General features: G+C 40.4%; 1 protein-coding gene and 1 pseudogene across 1 annotated transcript; one reads left to right on the top strand and one right to left on the bottom strand.

The window, feature by feature from the left end:
• Window positions 1-1,029: 1,029 nt before the first annotated feature.
• On the bottom strand, window positions 1,030-3,009 carry MEF1 (mitochondrial RNAediting factor 1). Its single transcript, XM_078972487.1, has one exon. It carries the CDS (start codon window positions 2,971-2,973, stop codon window positions 1,189-1,191), a length of 1,785 nt encoding a protein of 594 aa, XP_078828613.1. The 5' UTR covers window positions 2,974-3,009; the 3' UTR covers window positions 1,030-1,188.
• Window positions 3,010-13,746: 10,737 nt separating this feature from the next.
• On the top strand, window positions 13,747-19,163 carry LOC145016082 (uncharacterized; annotated as a pseudogene).
• Window positions 19,164-22,390: the final 3,227 nt, after the last annotated feature.

The following is a 22,390-nucleotide window of genomic DNA, read 5'->3' as shown; positions in this document are numbered from 1 at the left end:
TTTTCGTAACGGCTACACCACGCCTCGCGCCATGGCACACTTTTTAAAACCATGCCGATAAGTAATGGCTCCGCCAATTGGGTATCCCTGATAGGGAAATACTTATCGGGGATACTCTTTTACTTTGACTTTAGCTCTGCCACTGGTTTATAAGCTATCCGAAATTTATATAATGATATAAAATAACATTTAAAAAATATGTTGTCTTAATTAATTAAGAGGTATATTTGAAAATTAAAATATATATGTATATATATATATATATATATATATATATATATATATATATATATATATATATATATTAAAAACTAGTCTAAGTAGCTTTTTAAAATGCTAGTTTATAAGCTACTTTTTGGCTTGTCAAACATGACAGCTTAAAAAATATCGAAAAATTAACTAGCTTATAAGCTAGCAGTGGCGCCAAACATTGTCTTAATCATTAAGACTTTCATTATTATTAGCTTTTTTTTCATAAAAATGGGCGATTAAAATGAAATCGTTGTTGTGGTGAATGAACGACTAAAATGAAAAGATGAAATGATGAAGCCATCTAGCTAGATACTAATATAAATTGTAAAAGAGTTAGATGAAATGATAAAATTAATAAAAATAGGGACCTAATGTGGACACAGTTAAACCTTATTATCTTTTTTTAAAATGGTTATAACAACCATGTTGGTGTATTATGTATAAAAAAAGATCTTAGGAACCTAATATGGACAAAACTAAAACATTTTTACCCTTTTTAAACGGTTTATAACAACCATATTGGTGTAATATGTACAAAAAAATAAAATAAAATAAAATAAACCTTAAGAACCTTATTTGGACAAAGTTAAAAACATTATTACCCTCATAGGTCATTAACCCATTGCTTCCATGTTCCTTATGCTTTGACCTCGGTAGTAAAGCAACAACCTACTTCAAAAGAATTATCATATTCAGAAAATTGAACTTTTTTTACGGATATTTATATCGAATAATTGAACTTTTCTTTTTTGGTGAATGAAAATTCATAACACTTGTCTCTATCAAAATCTTGCAAAAGATGCAAAAACATATGTACTTACTTATACACCATAATAATACTTCATCATTGATAGAGATTAGAGAGCAAAATACAACACAAATGTTAAAAAAAAAAAAAGAAGAAAGAATGCGATGCATCCATGTCTAACAATATAATCACCAATAATCACTACACGAGCATTTCCCATCTTCAAACCGATGAAATCTATTATTATCCCTAACAATAATCACTCTACCACAACATTTTGACATAAACTTTATCGCAGTGTGACAATCACCACAAATCCTCAAATTCTTCATAACCCTAATCGGTCTTTTGTCCTTAAATGTAATTAAAGCAAATGCAATTGCTAATCTTTCACTATGATATCTAATCGCCATACTTTTCTCTTCACCTCCAACTTCTCTCAACACATAACTCGTATCAGCAACATAACCAGCTTCCACCATCTCATCTTCTAAATCCTCCAACTTTTCATAAATCTCTTTTGATCTCAAATGTCTCCTGTCCCCTGCAGCAAAAGTATGGACCATATTACCCTCCTCAACCCAACTTAAACCAGTTTCCTTTTTTACCCCTGTGTCCCTTAACATCTTTCTGGCTCTTGCAGCCTCTTCATATCTCCCAACAGAAGCATAAGCATTAGATAATAAAACATGCATGCCTGAACTAACAGGACCTAATTCAAACACTTTGTCAGCAGCATAAGCTGCTAATTCTGTATTTCCATGGAGTCTACATCCGGTCAATAATGCCCCCCATACACATTCTGTGGGTTTGATTGGCATTTCTTTTATAATTGAAAGTGCTTCATCTAGTTTATTAGCTCTTCCAAATATGTCCACCATTGAAGCATAATGCTGATCAGTTGGCTCAATCTTGTAGTGTTTCATTAGGTTGAAATAATACTTACCCTTTTCCACTAGTCCTGAATGGCTACATGCATAGAGTGTACAAAGAAAAGTTATGAAATTTGGTTTCATGCCACTTGATTCCATTTCTTGGAATAATTCAAAGGCTTTATTTGTATGTGAATGTTGAGCGCATGCTATGAGCATTGCGTTCCACATTCCTAAGTTCTTGATGGGTGTTTCTTGGAAAATCTGATAAGCTGGTTTGATGATTCCACATTTTGAATACATAGAGATTAGAGCACTTCCTATGAAGCTTGATGAATCGAAACTCAATTTCAAAGATAACCCATGTAGCTGCTGACCTAGTCCGAGTAGTGTTGTGTTGCCACAAACTCGAATGACACTTGTGAATGTGAAATCGTTAACCTCCAATTTCTCAAATAAAGCTTGCTTGAAAAGCCATAGGGCTTCTTCATGTTCGCCCAACTGCGCATACCCATAAATCATCCCACTCCAAGAAACCACATTTCTCATAGGCATTTCGTCGAACATGTTACGTGCGTCTTGAATCTTCCCACATTTCGCATACATGTCCACCACCGAACTGGCGACGAACACATCAAAACCATACCCAGTTTTCAAGGCAAGGCAGTGCACTGACCTCCCGACGTTATAGTTTGAAAGAATAGCAGAGGCTTTCGTGGCACTCGGGAAAATATGGTCATCTGGTCGAACACCATAATCGACCATCTTCTTAAAATACTCAAGTGCAAGAATAGGGAGTTCATTCTGGGCAAAAGAAGAGATAATAGAACTCCAAGTGGTTGATGATTTAATATGGGTTTCGTTAAAAACTCGCTGGGAGTCGATTGGGAGCTGGGTTTTTGAGTAGAAGTTGATTAAATAGTGAGAAACCAGTGGGATTATTTGAAAGCCTAACTTGATGATCTGACCATGGAGTTGTAGTCCTTTAGGGAGTGTTCTTGATCTGGTTACAGAAAGAAGGAGGTCACATACGTTTCTGTAATTTTGTTCAAATCTTAACTGGATTCCTACTTGCAGACATCGTTGGGGAATATGAAGCATATTTTAGAGCAGATATTTAAGCGCCACCCAAAAGTTAGGCAAACATACAGTTATACACCGACGAAAGATAGTAAAGGATGATTTTACTTTTTAATAATATAAGTTTTAGAATATCATTCTACTAGGTTATCCGGTTTTCATACTACTAGGTTATCCGGTTTTCATACGTTCAAAAAATATAATTATATTTTTATAGTACAAAAAATATTATTAATGTTACTATTTATACACAGAATACTAACAAAGTACATATTGTTCAAATAAAACATTATGGTAACAAGGTATTTCATGTATATGAAAAATGATTTAAAAGTGTAACGAAGTTTTCAAAGTATTCAAAAAATACCACACTTTTTGTTAACTGTATTGTTGTCGGATTATGTACAACACAATCACCGGAGATCATGAACCGTCATATCAGTTCACAACAATTAGGTAAATCTCTTTCATTCCTTCACTCGGCCGTTCTTGTGGTAACAAGAGAAGTAGGTGGGTAATAATCTTAGGTAAACATTCTTGCTTCCCGATCACATTTATGCCTCAAACCTAAAACATATATACGTTATATAGATGCATATATTATACATCAAGGTTAGTCGTTCATTAGTGTTGCGACACAAGAGAGACACAAAGGAGAAACGAGTGTGACGTTATGTTATGAGAATTCCTAAATATGGATTTAGATACAAACTGATCAAGTGATCGAATGAAAGAGAGTACACAACTGGTGTGAACTGGTATGACAATAACTAATTTTCGATAACCGTGTTCTATATAATCCGGAAACAATGAAATTAACAAAATTTGCTCTGAAAAAACAACAATGGTTTTTTTGAACTTTTTGGAATTTTCAATGGTATTTTTTGTACTAAAATATGTACTTTGTTGGTATTTTGTGTACAAATGATATACTTCAAAGGTAACAATCTCTACTTTCATGTTAGGCCACCAATATAACTTTTTGAGGTTGGGATACATCTTATCTAAACCTGGGTGAACGGAATATCGAGTGTTGTGCGGTTAGGTCATGACCAAGTCTCTGAAACCACCGTGCTTCGGTGTCCAAATCCGATCAATGAGATATAAGGCTCTGCCACCCTTAACTTCCAAGTTTTTATCCACCCCTCTCAGGGATTCACCCGCCACATTTTCCGGTTTCAAGGCTTCTAGCTGAGCCTCATTAATTTGTGTGGACAGATGTGAATGGATAGTCATAGTCAATGATTTAACTCTACGACCAGAGTATTCCTTCCGACTTAGGGCGTCAGCTACTATGTTGGCTTTACCGGGATGATAACGAATTTCGCATTCGTAGTCATTGAGTAGCTCGACCCACCGTCGTTGTCTCATATTGAGCTCCTTCTGGTTGAATATATGTTGAAGACTTTTGTGTTCTGTAAAGATAGTGCTCTTCGTACCATACAGGTAGTGTCTCCAGATCTTTAGAGCAAATACCACTGCTCCTAACTCAAGATCATGTGTGGTGTAGTTGACTTCGTTACTCTTTAGCTGTCTTGATGCATAGGCGATGACCTTTCTTCGTTGCATAAGAACACAACCAAGCCCTTGGTTGGATGCATCACAATAAACCACAAAGTGTTTTATCCTTTCTGGGAGGGATAGTATCGGTGCACTGCATAAGACTCGCTTTAGAGTTTGGAACGTCTTCTCTTGTTTCTCTTCCCAGTCAAAGGTCACACCTTTCTGGGTCAATGTAGTAAGCGGTTTCGCGATCCTAGAAAAGTTCTAAATAAACCTGCGATAGTAGCCAGCGATACCTAGAAATTGACGAATTTATGTAGGCATCTTTGGAGCTGACCAGTTCTTAATGGTCTTAATTTTGGAAAGGTCCACGTGAATTCCTTCTTCACTAACTACGTGACCCAAAAATTCGACTCTTCAAATCCAAAATTCGCAGTTAGAGAACTTCGCGTAGAGCTTCTCAAATCCTAGTGTTTATAAGACTTGATGCAGGTGTTGACTATACTCATCTTTACTTTGGGAGTAGATAAGTATGTCATTGATGAATAGAATGACGAACTGATCCAAGTAAGGACGGTACACCTTATTCATTAAGTCCATGAATAATGTGCGGGCTTAGTCAAACCGAAAGACATCACCACAAACTCGTAGTGTCCATAACGAGTTCGGAAGGCTGTCTTGGGAACATCTTCCTCTATCACTCATAACTGGTGATAGCCGGATCTCAGGTCAATCTTTGAAAAGTAATTTGCCCTTTGCAGTTGATCGAACAAGTCATCAATGCGAGATAGAGGGTATCGGTTCTTGACAGAAAGCTTGTTTAGTTCTTTGTAGTCGATGCACATACGGAACAATCCGTCTTTCTTCTTCACAAACAGGACCGGTGCTCCCCATGGTGAGAAGATTGGTTTGATAAAGCCCTTGCTAAGCAGTTCGTTCAGTTGACCGGATAGCTCCTGCATCTCAACTATTGCTAGTCGATAGGGCGATTTGGCTACTGGGGTAGCCCCTGGAACTAAGTTAATTCTGAACTCGACTTGACATTGTGGTGGTAATCCAGGTAGTTCTTCTGGAAAGATGTCGCGAAAGTCGCGTACTTCAGGGATGTTCTTTATGTCTTTTGTCTTTTAGATCATATCGACAACATGAGCAAGGAATGCATGAAATTCCTTTCGTAAGTATTTCTGGGCTTGGATACTCGAGATGATACAAAGGTTCGTGCCTAGTTTTTTTCACCGTAGATAACTAGGGTTTTGCTAGACGGTAGATTAAGACAAACGGCCTTTTCATAACACATGTTGTCAGCACGATGAAGACTCAACCAATCCATGCCGATAATGACGTCGAAACTTTTATTTGGGACAGACATGAGGTCGATTGGAAATGAATGGCTATCTAGAGATAGAGTACATCCTATGTATATACAACTATTGCTCTCAGTCTTTCCGTTAGCTATTTCTATAGTGAACGGTTCATTCAGTGCACGTGATTTTTGTTTAAGTAAGTGTGCAAATCTCTGGTTCACAAAACTCTTCTCCGATCCACTATCAGACAGCATGCATGCATAAGAGTTATCGAAGAGAAACGTACTAGTGACCACTGTAGGGTCTCTTACTGCTTCCTCGTGGCCTATTTCTAAAACCCTTCCCACTCTACCAGCGTTCCCTACCTTCGGGCAGTTCCTTTTGTAGTGACCCACCTCGCCACATCCGTAGCAAGCCTGACCCACTCCAACATCGGGGACTTGGGCGATTGGCCTAGCCGGAGCTTTGCAGAAACGGGTAGTGTGCCCCTTCCTGTTGCAGTTAGCGTGCTGTATTTCCCGATAAGGCCCATTGTAGTGGAAGTTGCACTTGTTGCACTTTGGTAAGCTTCCCGCATACTACTTCATCAACGCAGTGGCAGTAGGTGCTATCGCGATATGAACACCCACGACCTGCTGCTTCTTGGCAGAGTTCTGCGTCGTGTTGCCTTTCTCTTTGTCCCAAAACTACCACTTGTTTCCTGTGGCTTTGGATGGTTCTGGGATGGCAAGGGTTGTTGTCGTTGTTGATGTGTGGACTTCGTGATCGATGATCCGTTGTGCCAATCGTTTGGCACTGACACACTGTCAAAGGTAGTGGGGTTTGAAGCTAAGACATTCCCATGGAATGGATACACTAGCCCCCAAATATACCTCTCGACCTTTTTTCCCCCAGTAGGGATCATTCCTGGACGTAAGGCCACCAGATCACTGAACCTGGCGGTGTAGGCAACTATGTCAGAGCCCTTCATGGTTAGGATCCATAGTTCATGTTCAAGTTTCTGAACCTCGCCCCCCAGGGCAGTATTCCTCAATCATAAGCTCCTTCAGAGCTACCCAGCCCATTGCATTAGCCACTATCAAAGTTAGTGACTTGACATGGCTATTCCACCATGTCAAGGCTCTGTCCGAGAAGGTGCAGGCAACAAATTGTACTTTGCTTCCTTCCGGGCAGGAACAGATCTCGAAGATCGACTTAGTCTTTTCAAACCATTACGACAGAGCAATGATCCCACCGCCGACGTTGAAGGCTCTAGGTTTGCAATTGGTGAAGTCCTTATACGAACACTTTCTAGGGTGCATGGGAGCATCACCTTGAGTAGAATGTATAGCTGCTCCACTCCCGCTAGCACCGCTAGCGCTGAATTGAGCTAAGGTTGTTGTAACAGTCGCAGCCACCACAGCTTGGAGAGCTACAAGATCATATTATGGAGGAGGTTGTGGTTGAGTTGGAGTTATCGGGGGATTACGTCTTATCACTCTTCGTGGAGGAATTGTTCAACTAAAAGTTTACAAAGGTGAAGACGATAGTAAGCATTTAATAGTCAGAATAATGAGAGTGGTACATGGACTAAATCACCATAGCCCAACGAAACAAATTAGAGTATGATTGAAATAGAGATCTAATAACAGAAGGATGAAAGCATTTGGATAAAGATTTCTCATGAGATCAGATGACTGTCAATATCATTGGCATTATAGATGCATAAGTTCTGGAAAAATGACCTTGGAGTAGGTCTTACATCAAACTAGAAATGAGAAAATTTTGACAACACTAAGGCCTAATAGACTGAAAGTTCAAGGTTTTTAGCATCAGCAGGAAGTTAGCACTAGAGTCTATACATGGACCTAATTTATATCCAAAAGACATAGTAGAGTAGACTCTACTCGCGATGGGAGTTTTTATGGTTGGTACTTGATTCAGCCCTGGCTTCAGTCAGTTGTTGTTCCGCTTCCTAAACACGCCTTTGTAGTGCTAAGTGGTTCTGACAAAGATCCTTGGTCTTAGATCGACAGGCATTCAACTCCACCTGTAAGGCGTCAGTGCGAGATATTTCAAAGTTCTGGTCATCGGTCAGATGAAGAAGATGAATTGTGTTGACTCCAGAGTTAGCAAGGATCTCCATGACTTGGTAAAAGTTTGCTCTTCCCTACTCCGCATTGCGAGCAACTCGGCGAACCATAATAAGAAGGACTCTGTCTACTGAGCCTCCCTCATTTAGGTTGTAGAAGCTCCGGTCTCCGTTGTAGGGAGGTGGTTGTCCCTGTTCGTGGCTCCACCTGCCTAAGTTCACCGCCTACAAAGTCGTCGGGCCTTGAAAAGTCGGACGAGGGTTAGGATTTTCAGCAACTTGGGGTGGATTGTAGACCTCCGGTTCTGAGTCTGAGTCTTCTTGGACTTCCTCCTCGTTCGCTTCATCATAACTCTCTTTGAGGTCTTCTTCTGCTAGAACCACCGGGTTCTCGTTCTCGGGTTCAGCTTCGAGCCATCCTTTGACTCCTTGATCGGGAAAGTACGGGTTGCAAGGGAGATGGAATCTAGCCATGTTATCTAAGCGAGAAAAGGGATGTAAGAAACATATAATAGACATACTACCTAAGATAATTATAGGATTATTCTTAATAGTTACTTTAATACTTGCGTAGTGCATACCAGTCATATGTAACCAAGATAGAAAAGACATTCGAATAAGTGACCCTAACTCTAAGTCCACAACCAAACAAGGAACATGAAGTAAAGAAAAGATCACAAACTCTAAGTCTATAACACCCTATTCACATATAACCATAACGTATCCACTCAACAACTATTCACCTACTAATAAAGACCTTTTAGTTCTCAAATAAGTAAGGGGTCGTTTGATAGTTGCTAACTGAATTAGAGCTGACTGGGTTAGAAGCAGATTGAGTTAGAAGTTCTAACTGAGTCCACATCTGACTGAGTTTATGTTGTTTGATTATTTTTCTGACCTAGTATGGTGAATGATTAAAAAATGACTATATTACCCTTATGACCACATATGATTGAATTTTTTTTAATGGATGCATGTTAAATTGTTAAGTAATAACAAATACAAACAAATGGATTGTTCATTTCACCAATGTGTGTTACATTATATAATTGCACCTTTGTTTTCCTCCTTCAAAGAATTTAAAATGACATCAAAATCTGTATGAGAAGCCTAAGGAGGTTAAAACTTAAAAGTTTACATGGTTTCCACAAACAAAAGAAACCAATTACAAAATATTTACATTCTAAATATTCTAAACTCAAACCATATCTCATAATGATTGAACAATAAACTATGTGTATGTTTTCCCACGTACTCGAAGTGTACCACATCCGATTTCAAGAGCACGTGATTATGGAATTAAGTGAGAGGATTGTGCAAGGAATTCAAATACATATTTCCCACCAGCCTAGGGTTCTCCATAGTTACACTGGTGTTGTTCTACTAGGAGTTCACCTGGACTGGAAAGGCTGCGTAGTTCTTTGCTTCTTCCTTTTGTTCATAATGTGATATCCCTTTGTACATGTAATTGTGATGAAACAAGTCAAGGATAGATTTATTAATTCATATCATCGTACCATAAGATTAAGCACCACTAATTTCAATTTGTTATAGTATACAATTGTTCAATTCGGTTTTAAAATTGCAGCAGTTGCAAAGCAAGATTAAAAACAAGATAAATAGTTGAGTAATTTACTGGATCAAATCCTGAAGCTGTTGGGCGCGAGTACAAGGATTGATACCCTTGCGCAACACATTATCTTGGATATGCAGTCCATTCACTTCGATCTGGGTCTTTGATAGCTTCATTTTAATTACTTCTTTTTATAGTTTATTTTAGCATATTTCATTCATAATTTAGATAATTTCCATGCATATTTTCCTTTTTTTTATTTTATGACTATTTCGGGTACTCTCGAATCTTGTGAGCATAATTGCAGGTTTTCGGGTCTAGCGGAGCGGGAGTGTTCGGGACATATAGGAGGCGATGAGATTTGGTAGACAAAAATGATGTTGGGCTTGATGGGTAGTGGCGATGATGCATGGAGTGATCTTGATGATTATTTGAAGACTTGGAGAGAAATAAACTTTAAATTTGCAAGATGCGGGGGAATATTCAAGCGTACGTAAATTATTAATCGGGCGAATTCACGAGCTTTGGAGGATTTGGAGAGGTCAAATTGGGCCTAAAATGAAGAAAAACTTGAAGAAAATGGGCTAGGAGGTGATTGGATTCGATCTGGGCCAAGTGGGCTAAGCTATGGAGGCCCAAAACCTCAAAGATGCTACATCTAGGGACCACCCGCGCAACCCACCCGCGCAAGAGCACGCGGGTCGCGCAACCTCCTGCAGGGGCAATTTCGGAAAATTTTCTTTTGAGCTATTTGAGGAAGGTTGGTGCCCATCTTTTGCATACTCTTGGACACCCGATTTTTGAAGATTCTCTCTGGAGTTTTGGAGACTTTTGAAGACCAAGAACCCTTGAAGAACATCATATTTTTACCTATTGATTCTTGCTTAATGTTTGGTACAAATTTCTCTAACTTTGTTTCTTTGGGTTTAGCCATGCTTGGCTAAGCTAATCTTGGTTGACTTTTGGTTAATCCTTTGAACTTTGGTTGAATGTTGAAGAATCCATGAACATGTTCTTGAATCTTTATGGAAATGTTTTGTGTTTTAACATCTTATCATTACTTGTATGTTTTAGTTCATGAGTTTAAATGTGTTGGTGGTGATTAGTTGGCTAATTTCTTGATAAAGTAAAGGATCTTCAAATTAGCAAGCAACAAATGATTTTTGTGTTGTTTTTGCTTCACACAATCATAAAAACATTTCCTCCAACATGGTGGTGAAAGCATTTGACCCCTCTTGGATTTGGTGACTTTTTGGTTCTTAATGCTAGTTGACTTTCACTAATTACATGCTATTTGGAATTAGTGACTTTGACTAAGGAAATTGTTATGAGCTTCTCTAGCCATTTCAACAATTAAGAAAAGTCTAGGTAATCTCAAGCTCCTTGGATTACTATAGCCAAATTGAGGATTTAAAACAAGTATTGCATCATTGAATTCTAATGATATGTTCATCAAAAGTCAAAGTGAGAAAACTTTAAGTCAACCATCTTTCCCTTATTGATTTTACAATTCTTATTTTTGTTGCAATTGTCTATTTAAATCATAGTTAATTCTAGTTTGTTTCAAGTATTTCAAAACATCAAAACCCCCATTTTTAATTTATTGTCATATTCCAAGTATTTTACAAAGAGATTTTTCATAGAGTTATCAAATTGAACCAGTCTCCGTGGATTCGATCCCTTTACCACTATACACTATTTTAGTGTGTAATAATTAGGGTTATTATTTGTGTTGGCCTCGACAACCACCAAATTTTTGGCGCCGTTGCCGGGGATTGGTTAATTTTTAATCAATTTGTTTCTCTATGCCCAGATCTCAGCGTACAGGTGACTTGATTTACAATCCAGAAATCGAAAAAGAAGCAAGGCGTTTGGCGAAGGAAAAGCGAATTGAACGTGGTCAAACTTCTAATCCTCACGGGGATCCGGAGGTCGAAACCGCTTCATTAAGCGACATAGAGCCCGATTCTAGTCCCGACCTTCGCCAAGAAATTCCCGAAACACCACCCCTACAACAAAATCCACCCATTATTGAACCGATTGAAATGGCGGACGGAGGAGAAGTTCCCGAAAGAACTTTGAGGCAAATGATGGAGACCGATGTTACACAAACTCCAACCGGTATCAATTACCCAGTTTTGGAAGGAGGCTCGGAGTTGAAGTCAAGTTTAGTCCATCACCTACCGACTTTCCATGGATTGGAGAATGAAGATCCTCATAAGCATTTGAAGATGTTCCACATTATTTGCACTATTATTTGCACTAGCATGAAGCCACAAGGGTCAACCGATGACCAAATCAAGCTAAGGGCATTCCCCTTTTCATTGGCCGATAGAGCAAAAGATTGGTTATTCTATCTTACACCGGGGTCGATCAACTCATGGACCGACATGGCAAGAGCTTTCCTTGACAAGTTTTATCCCGCCTCAAGAGTCTCAAGTCTTCGAAATGAGATTTGTGGAATCCGCCAAGGTCAAAATGAGACTTTCCATGATTATTGGGAGAGGTTCAACAACTTGTGCTATAGTTGCCCACAACACCAAATTCCGGAACAAATCCTCATTCAACACTTCTATGAGGGATTTTTGCCAATGGAGAGAAGACTAGTTGATGCCTCAAGTGGTGGAGATGTCTTTAGTAAAACCCCAGAACAAACAAGACAACTTTTCAACACCATAGCCGCAAATTCACAACATTTTGGCCCTCGCCAAGACATGAAGAGAGACACACAACACAAAGTTAATGAAGTGGGAACATCGAATCTTGAGTCTCAAATAAAAGATCTAACATCCGTCATCCAAAAGCTAGCCATGGGACAAACTCCACAAGTGATGGTTTGTGGAATATGTGCAACCATGGGACATCCTACGGATATGTGTCCCATCCTTCAAGAAGATGCGGAGCATGTGAATGCCACGGGAGAATTCCAAAACTACCACAACAAACCATCCGGGTACCAAAATGCATATAATTCAAGTTGGAAACCAAATCCCAACGGAAGCTACAACCCAAGACCATTGCCTCACAATGCATTGGTTAGACCGTCCTATCCACCACCACAACCTCAATACCAACATCAACAACCACACTATCAATCCAAAACGCACCCTCCACATCATCATCAACAATCTCCTCAATCTCAACCAAGTAGCTCCGGAATGTCTCTTGAAGACATTGTCAAATCTCTAGCCACTAGTACCCAACAATTCCAAAAAGAGACAAGGACTAGTATCTCCAACCTTGAAGCACAAATGGGAGATATAGTTACGTCCATAAGCAAGTTGGAATCCCATGGTAAACTCCCTTCTCAAACCGAAAAGAACCTAAATGTCAATGTGGTGACCTTGAGAAGTGGCAAGCAAGTCGGAGAAAGTAGTTCAAAGAAGAAGCCAAGGGAAGAAGAGGAAGAAATAGAGATCATTCCCATTGAAGAACCTACAGTCAAGAACGATGCACAAGCCGGAGTTCCAAAGAAGTCCATCCCTCTAGTAACACCAATAGCCACTCAACCACCGTTCCCCTCTCGACTTGCAACTTCAAAGAAGAATATGGAGGAGAAAGAGATTTTGGACACCTTCCGAAAGGTGGAAGTAAACATCCCTGTACTTGATGCAATCAAGCAAATCCCGAGATATGCAAAGTTCTTGAAAGAACTTTGTACCAACAAGAGGAAGTTGAAGGGAAATGAGAAAATTTTGATGAATGAAAACGCATCCGCGGTTTTACAAAGGAAACTTCCACCCAAATGCAAAGATCCTGGAATGTTCACGGTTCCTTGCAAGATTGGAGATGTCACTTTTAGTAGTGCTATGCTTGATCTTGGTGCTTCTATCAATGTCATGCCCTATTCAGTGTATGAATCATTAAATGTCGGACCCTTAAGTGAAACCGGTGTCATAATCTCTCTTGCGGATAAATCAAGTGTCTTTCCTAGAGGTGTTTTAGAAGATGTCCTAGTGCAAGTGAACCAATTAGTCTTCCCGGCGGATTTCTATGTGATTGATCTAGATGAGCAAGTGTCTTCCAAATCGGCTCTAATCTTGCTTGGGAGACCGTTTTTGAAGACGGCTAGGACAAAGATCGATGTGTATGCGGGAAGTTTGACAATGGAGTTTGATGGTGAAACAATAAGTTTTAATATTTATGATGCCATGAGATATCCTAGTGATGTTTCATCTTTGTACTTTGTTGATGTTGTTGAGCCAATTACTCAAGAATTGTTTGAGTTATCTAACGGTGAAATGTTGGAGATGATCTTAAGCAAAGGATTCGATTGTGGGAAGCTAGCCGAGCAATTAAAGTTTTATTCTTTGGATCCGGAAGTTGAGAAGTTGGTAAATAAAATGGAAATGAAAAAATCCACAAGATTAGATGTCAAGCAAATTGAATTGTCCCAAACTCATACAAAATTGTCTCCATCCCTTGTTCAACCACCCGAATTGGAATTAAAGGTCTTACCTCAACACTTGAAGTATGCCTACTTGGGAAAGAATGAAACTCTTTCGGTTATCATCTCAACTCATTTAACCGAATTTGAAGAAGAGCAACTCCTCAAGGTGTTGAAGGAGCATAAAGAAGCTATGGGTTGGACGATTGCGGATATCAAGGGTTTGAGCCCCTCCACTTGTATGCACAAGATCTTAATGGAGGATGAATGCAAGCCAAGTAGAGACGCACAAAGAAGGCTAAATCCACCAATGATGGAAGTCGTGAAGAAAGAGATATTAAAGCTTCTTGATGCGGGGATGATCTATCCAATCTCGGATAGCAAGTGGGTGAGTCCAGTGCAAGTCGTTCCAAAGAAGACGGGAATCACGGTGGTCGAGAACAACAAAGGTATGATGGTCCCCACCCGTGTGCAAAACGGGTGGAGAGTATGTATTGACTACCGCAAACTCAATGCGAGCACACGAAAAGATCATTTCCCATTGCCTTTCATTGACCAAATGTTAGAAAGGTTGGCCGGGAAATCCCATTATTGTTGTCTAGATGGGTACTCTGGTTTTCACCAAATCCCGGTGGCACCGAAAGACCAAGAAAAAACAACATTTACATGTCCATTTGGTACTTTTGCATACCGGAGAATGCCATTTGGATTGTGTAACGCCCCGACCACTTTCCAACGTTGTATGGTTAGTATCTTTTCGGATTATGTTGAAAACATAATTGAGGTTTTTATGGATGATTTCACGGTACATGGCAACTCTTTTCAAGAATGTTTGACTAATCTCACAAAAATTTTAAAAAGATGCATTGAAACAAACTTGGTTTTGAATTTTGAGAAATGTCATTTCATGGTGAGTCAAGGTCTCATTTTGGGTCACATTGTGTCTAAAAAAGGAATTGAGGTAGATAAGGCCAAAATTGATGTTATTCAAAGCTTACCTTACCCGACTTGTGTTCGGGAAGTTCGTTCTTTTCTGGGCCATGCAGGTTTCTACCGAAGATTCATCAAGGATTTTTCAAAGATAACAAGACCAATGTGCCAACTCTTGCAAAAGGAGGTCGATTTCGAGTTCAATGAGGCGTGCAAAGAAGCTTTTGACAAGCTCAAAGAGTTGCTTACATCCGCTCCCATCATGCAAGCACCAAATTGGGATCTCCCTTTTGAGATCATGTGTGATGCAAGCAACTATGCGATTGGCGCCGTTTTGGGTCAAAAGAATGGGAGGGCCTCCCATGTGATCTATTATGCATCAAGGACACTAGACAATGCCCAAAGCAACTACTCTACCACGGAGAAGGAGCTATTGGCCATAGTGTTCGCCTTGGAGAAATTTAGACAATACCTACTTGGTACCAAGGTCATAGTGTATTCGGATCACGCAGCTCTTAAGTACTTGATGACGAAGAAAGATGCAAAGCCGAGACTCATCCGGTGGATCCTACTGTTACAAGAATTTGACATGGAAATCCGGGATAAGAGCGGATGCGAGAACCTCGTTGCCGATCATCTAAGTCGGATCACTTCAAATGAAACTCCTCTCCCATTGCGAGACGAGTTTCCGGATGAGCATCTCTTTTCCCTTACCTAATCTATTCCTTGGTATGCCGATATCGTTAACTTTTTGGTCACAAAAAGGTATCCCGACACATTCACGTGTTCTCAAAAAGACCAGTTGAAAAGTGATGCAAAATACTATGTGTGGGATGAACGTTATTTGTGGAAACATTGTCCCGATCAAATCATTAGGCGATGTGTGCCCCAACAAGAGCACCAATCCATTTTGCAATTTTGTCATGAATTTGCTTGTGGGGGACACTTCGGACCTAGCCGGACTTTGAGAAAAGTCCTTGAATGTGGATTATTTTGGCCAACCATGTCACGCGATAGTTATATGTTTTGCAAAAGTTGTGAGCGGTGCCAAAGGACGGGAAACATTTCGCAAAAGAACCAAATGCCCCAAAATCCAATCCTTGTTTGTGAAATTTTCGACGTATGGGGGATTGATTTTATGGGCCCATTTCCTGTATCATTTGGCAACGTTTATATTTTACTCGCGGTTGACTATGTTTCTAAATGGGTTGAAGCCAAAGCCACAAGATCGGACGATGCCAAAACGGTTATCGAGTTTTTAAAGTCTAATGTTTTTGCGAGATTTGGTGTGCCTAGGGCTTTGATTAGTGATAGAGGGACGCACTTTTGCAACAAAATGATGGAGGCTCTATTGAAGAAGTATCACGTGACTCATCGTGTTTCCACTGCCTATCACCCTCAAACGAATGGTCAAGCGGAGGTCTCGAATCGTGAAGTGAAGTCTATTCTAGAGAAAACGGTGAATCCGACAAAGAAGGATTGGAGTTTGAGACTTGACGATGCCTTATGGGCATATCGGACCGCTTATAAGACCCCGATTGGAATGTCGCCCTTCAGATTAGTTTTCGAAAAACCTTGTCATCTTCCCGTCGAGTTAGAGCACCGAGCATTTTGGGCGGTCAAGAAATGCAACTTCGACATTGACGAGGCTGGAAGGCATAGGAAACTTCAACTCCAAGAGCTAGAAGAATTGAGAAACGAATCCTATGAAAATGCAAGGATTTATAAGGAGAAAACGAAGCTCTTCCACGACAAGTCCATCACCCGGAAGAATTTTGAACTGGGACATAGGGTCTTACTTTACCATTCAGGGTTGAAGTTATTCCCGGGCAAATTAAGATCAAGGTGGATTGGCCCATTTGTTGTAATAAAGACTTTTGACTATGGAGCGGTGGAAATCCAAAGTGAAGAAACGGAACATATTTTCCAAGTTAACGGGCACCGATTAAAGCCATTCTATGAAAGTTTTAATGCAAGTGTTATTGAAGTCATCCACTTGGATGCACCGGAGTGTTGAACCAAGCTAGAAGGACATCTCGCCTAAGACGTTAAAGAGAGGCACTTTTGGAAAAGCTTTATGCTTTCGTGTTTCTACGTTTGAATAAAGAAGTTTTGAAAATGTTTTGATACGTCTTTTGAAGTCATTTTTGAAGAAATCAAGAGTTTCTAGGTGGTTGGGGCATTTGGGATCAAGAACTTGTGAAGAAACGGAAGAAAACAGAGAAAAATCGACTTCCAGGAGCAGGGGTCTGCGCGACCCGCGCACGGGTGCGCGGCTGGTGTGCGCGGCCGGTCTTCAACATGCAACAAAAAATCAAGCACCAAACTGCATGACATGCGCGACCCGCGCGCCCCCTTTGCGCGACCCGCGTGCTGCTTTGACGACTATCCCCTATTTTGTTGACCAACTTTGACTTTCGTTGACCAGGTGGTTTAATGAGTTGACCAACATTGACCGGGTGTTGACCACACTTGTATATGGATTAAAAACCTCCAGCAACTCTTCTTCTTCATTTCATTCTCTCAAAAACCCCTCATTCTCTCTCAAACTCTCAAGAACACATAAACCCACTTTTCACAAAAATTTGATTTCCCGGAGTTCCACCGGTCGGAATACGACGAGACCACCACCATTCTTCACCATTTTCCGTGCTCTACAAACCCCACCTAAAGTTTACTCCGATCCATCTCCGGGTCTAGGGGCGCCACCACCACCCTACTCGCGGCTTTCCGGCCATTTTCCGGCCAACTCCCACCACCTCTCGAAATTCCGACATCACCAAAGTGTTTCTTTTTCGGGGATCTTTACATCTAACCAAACAAAACCTTAAAATCTCACCAAAAATTTTCCCATAATTTTTGAGCCACCACGAGCCGCCGCCGGATTTTTCATACAAATCAAGTTGAAAATATCCCTTCAATGAACAAGTCTTGCATTTAGGCACCCACGAATAACCAAAACTTGGGGTGCACGGTAGCGGATTCCGGGTTCAAGTTCAATTTTGGGATAATACGGGTATTCTCTTTCCTTGGTTTTTATTACATTGCATTGTTTCAATTCAGTAATTGCATCCAATTATGCTTTGGAAATTGCCTGAGATCGTTAGTTGTTGCCCGGTTTATTTGAAAACATTGATTTGAGAAAGGTTGAGATTGGTTAATTTGCTTGGAAATTTGTTCAAAAAAATTGTTTAAACTTTGGTTGGGATTTTCTCATTTTGTCTCATATTGCTGCCGAATTTTTGTTGGGATTATCGAATTAACCGAGTGGTGTTGTTGAAACCATTTTACATTGTCAAAAGTTGGGTGTCATTATTTCTTGGATTTTTTTTTTGTGTTCGGTCTAAAGATAGTTGCATTGATTTGAGAGTGGTGAGGTGAGGGATTACGTTGGTGAAGTTGTTTTTGATATTGTAGGTTTCGAAAATGGGCAAAACCACGGCTCGGACACGCACCCATGGATCATCGATCGATCCTAACCCGCAAAAGGATACCGCTGGTCCATCATGCAAAGCAGCCGGTAAACGAAAAAAAAGAGGAGAAGAGGGAAGCGATCCTTCCCTTACAAATGCTGAGATCAAAACCTATCGCTCCAATCTTCGGGGTCGCGCAATCCGGCCGACAAAATTCTACCATAAAAAGTCCATGAAAAAGCTTGGGGTGCATGATGGTGTATACCATTTGTTCATAAAACTCGGTTGGCGTGGTTTTCTTCGACTTTGTGACAGAACTTACGAGGAACCCACAATGGAATTTCTTAGCACATATGCACGACATGATGACACGGAAGTCCTCACATTCCAGTTGAAAGGGGAGCATCATAGACTCACATACGAAGAGCTTGATTCTATCATGGGTATAGACGATCCATTCCGCATCATCCCCCAAAATCAAGAGTACCAAGATTTTCTGCATTGCCCTGATGCAAACTTTTGGATGCAAATTTCCGGTCTCCCAACCTTCAACCCAAGCCGACAGCGAGCCAAGCACATCGTTCACCCCTGTTGGCGAATTGCTCACCGAGTCCTTACGACGAGTATCTTCGGGCGTCTCGAGCCCGGTCAAATCAACAGATGTGAGCTATTTTTCCTCCGAAGCATGAGGCGTGCACTCTCCCTCAGTTTTTCAGGCTTCTTTTTAGACAAATGTGACTCCATACGCCAACGTTCCTCAGGGGAAATTTTCATCGGGGGACTTATCACGATCATAGGTCGAGCCGTCGGCCTAGACTTCCCGGATCCCGAGTACATACCTGTCGACACCCCTCCGAACTTCCTGCTAGATTGTGACACTCTCATCCGGATGGAGATGTTGCTCGATCGGGGAACCCGCATGTACAGTTGGTTAGACTCTGATAAAGCCCGGTTTACATCCTGCCAAGTTGGATCGGTTCTTCATTCGATACAGGCGACCCCGACACTTGGCTTCCTCCAGATCAATTGACCCAAGCAGGTGTATTCCCAGAATTCGGTGATGATGAGGGTGACGACGCAGAGCAACAAGAGGAAGAAGATGACGAAGAGAACGACGAGATGCCAGAAGCTGAGGATCATTTTGACCAGCCCTCGATGCAGCAGCCGATGTTTCCGCATGATCAATTCCAGGCCCCTCCACATCATTTTGACCATCCGCATCAGCAGGAGGGACACGAAGTCCCACCATATTTCCCCCCCATGTTCTTTGACCAATTTGCCACAATGTTCTCCACGGTGCAACGCATCGACGCCCAAACGCAAGAGAATTCGAGAGCCATCCCTGATGTGGCAAGCCGTGTTGATCGATTGGAGCAGTCCTCCTCTCACACTTCCCGCCAGGTCCAGGATATGTGGGACTACCACTATCGCCACGGGCATTTCCCGCCGCCCGACCCCCCGATTTAGGTCCTTTCCGCCCTTTCCTCAAGCATTGAGGACAATGCTCGTTCTTAAGCTTGGGGTGGGGCATTTCATTTTCCTTTTATTTTTTTCATGCATTTTTAATTAGGTTGCATAACATTTTAGTTTTAAGCTAATTTTCATTCATTTTTTTTTAATTCCAAAAAGATTTTATTTTCTTCTTTTTCCACTTTTTATTTTTGCATAACATTTAGCTTAAGACATTAGCATTCATGCATTTTTGTTGTCTGTTTATTCTCACCTCTCTTGGATGCCATGGAACAGGTTCACAATTATTGTATCATTATTGGTCCATGATCTTGTTGCTATCTCACCCATCGAATCGGGACCACTAGCTGCAGTTTGGGATTTCATACTTGGGATCAGATGCTGGTAGCTTAAAGGGGTAAGTGATCATGGCCAGGTAGTTTCATGAAGAATTATGCATACAATACTAATAACTGTAGGATATACTATAGCAATGGGTGTTCTTAGCTTTGCGGTCACTACCGCGGAGAGGATCACACTTGATTATGTTTGAACTGTTAGGATGAAGCATTGGTGCTTGTCCCCGAGTAGAATCCATATCCGGTCTCTTTACATCACCATATCTTTTTGCGATTTTCTTAGAATTTAGAGAGTCTTTTAGTCCACATTTGGACATTTTCATTATCTTTGAAAAACCACAAGTTTGAAAAGGAGCTTACATTACATCTTTATGCTCCACACATGGTCATTTTCACACTTAGGCCATTCGGATTATATCATTACCCTTTCGGTTCCACCTACACACCTTTGGGAACCAAATTTTGAGTCAAAGGGTTTTCTCATCAAAAAAAAAAAAAACAAAAAACAAAAAAAAAAAAACAAAATGAAGCATGCAAATTTTCAGTTGCAACTATCTTAGATAGGTGGCCGGTTCAATTATTGAACAAATTTCCCAACATCTTGGTTACCCGGCATTTGATATTCATTTATTTAGGTATGTTTTATTGTATATAGATCGAGTTGTTTTTCGCAAATTGGTGATGTTAGGGAGACTGTCGAGTCGGATACTACGGGAGGTTTGGGCCAACACCAAGTGAATCGATTCCTACAACGGTGCCCGAGCGATTAAACCTAGTTACACATGAGAGAAACCGGCAAATGTGAGATCAGAGTGTACACTTAAAAAAGAGCTCCACCCGAGCCCATCCAATTGCTTTCTCCCTACTACATATGTTCTTCATTGTATACATGTTCCATTGAGGCTGCGACTGCTCATCCCTCCTTACTCACCTAAAGGAGTTGTCCTGGCTGTGGTTTATGGTTCCATTGTCATCGGATGAAAAAGTTGTGAGATAGCAGCGAAATCAATTCTGACCATGTTGACTAACGTCAAATAGGTTCCATGGTTCTATCCATTCTTTTTATTTCTAGGGTAGTTCATCCCAAGTTCATTTAGTCTTGTCTTACTTGAGGACAAGTAAGGTTTAAGCTTGGGGTGATTTGATAGCTTCATTTTAATTACTTCTTTTTATAGTTTATTTTAGCATATTTCATTCATAATTTAGATAATTTCCATGCATATTTTCCTTTTTGTTATTTTATGACTATTTCGGGTACTCTCGAATCTTGTGAGCATAATTGCAGGTTTTCGGGTCTAGCGGAGCGGGAGTGTTCGGGACATATAGGAGGCGATGAGATTTGGTAGACAAAAATGATGTTGGGCTTGATGGGTAGTGGCGTTGATGCATGGAGTGATCTTGATGATTATTTGAAGACTTGGAGAGAAATAAACTTTAAATTTGCAAGATGCGGGGGAATATTCAAGCGTACGTAAATTATTAATCGGGCGAATTCACGAGCTTTGGAGGATTTGGAGAGGTCAAATTGGGCCTAAAATGAAGAAAAACTTGAAGAAAATGGGCTAGGAGGTGATTGGATTCGATCTGGGCCAAGTGGGCTAAGCTATGGAGGCCCAAAACCTCAAAGATGCTACATCTAGGGACCACCCGCGTAACCCACCCGTGCAAGAGCACGCGGGTCGCGCAACCTCCTGCAGGGGCAATTTCGGAAAATTTTATTTTGAGCTATTTGAGGAAGGTTGGTGCCCATCTTTTGCATACTCTTGGACACCCGATTTTTGAAGATTCTCTCTGGAGTTTTGGAGACTTTTGAAGGCCAAGAACCCTTGAAGAACATCATATTTTTACCTATTGATTCTTGCTTAATGTTTGGTACAAATTTCTCTAACTTTGTTTCTTTGGGTTTAGCCATGCTTGGCTAAGCTAATCTTGGTTGACTTTTGGTTAATCCTTTGAACTTTGGTTGAATGTTGAAGAATCCATGAACATGTTCTTGAATCTTTATGGAAATGTTTTGTGTTTTAACATCTTATCATTACTTGTATGTTTTAGTTCATGAGTTTAAATGTGTTGGTGGTGATTAGTTGGCTAATTTCTTGATAAAGTAAAGGATCTTCAAATTAGCAAGCAACAAATGATTTTTGTGTTGTTTTTGCTTCACACAATCATAAAAACATTTCCTCCAACATGGTGGTGAAAGCATTTGACCCCTCTTGGATTTGGTGACTTTTTGGTTCTTAATGCTAGTTGACTTTCACTAATTACATGCTATTTGGAATTAGTGACTTTGACTAAGGAAATTGTTATGAGCTTCTCTAGCCATTTCAACAATTAAGAAAAGTCTAGGTAATCTCAAGCTCCTTGGATTACTATAGCCAAATTGAGGATTTAAAACAAGTATTGCACCATTGAATTCTAATGATATGTTCATCAAAAGTCAAAGTGAGAA

Source organism: Lactuca saligna, chromosome 9 (assembly GCF_052625555.1).
Source record: "Lactuca saligna cultivar CGN05327 chromosome 9, ASM5262555v1, whole genome shotgun sequence".
Classification (NCBI taxonomy): Eukaryota; Viridiplantae; Streptophyta; class Magnoliopsida; order Asterales; family Asteraceae; genus Lactuca; species Lactuca saligna.
This window is presented reverse-complemented; position numbering and strand designations above follow the sequence as displayed.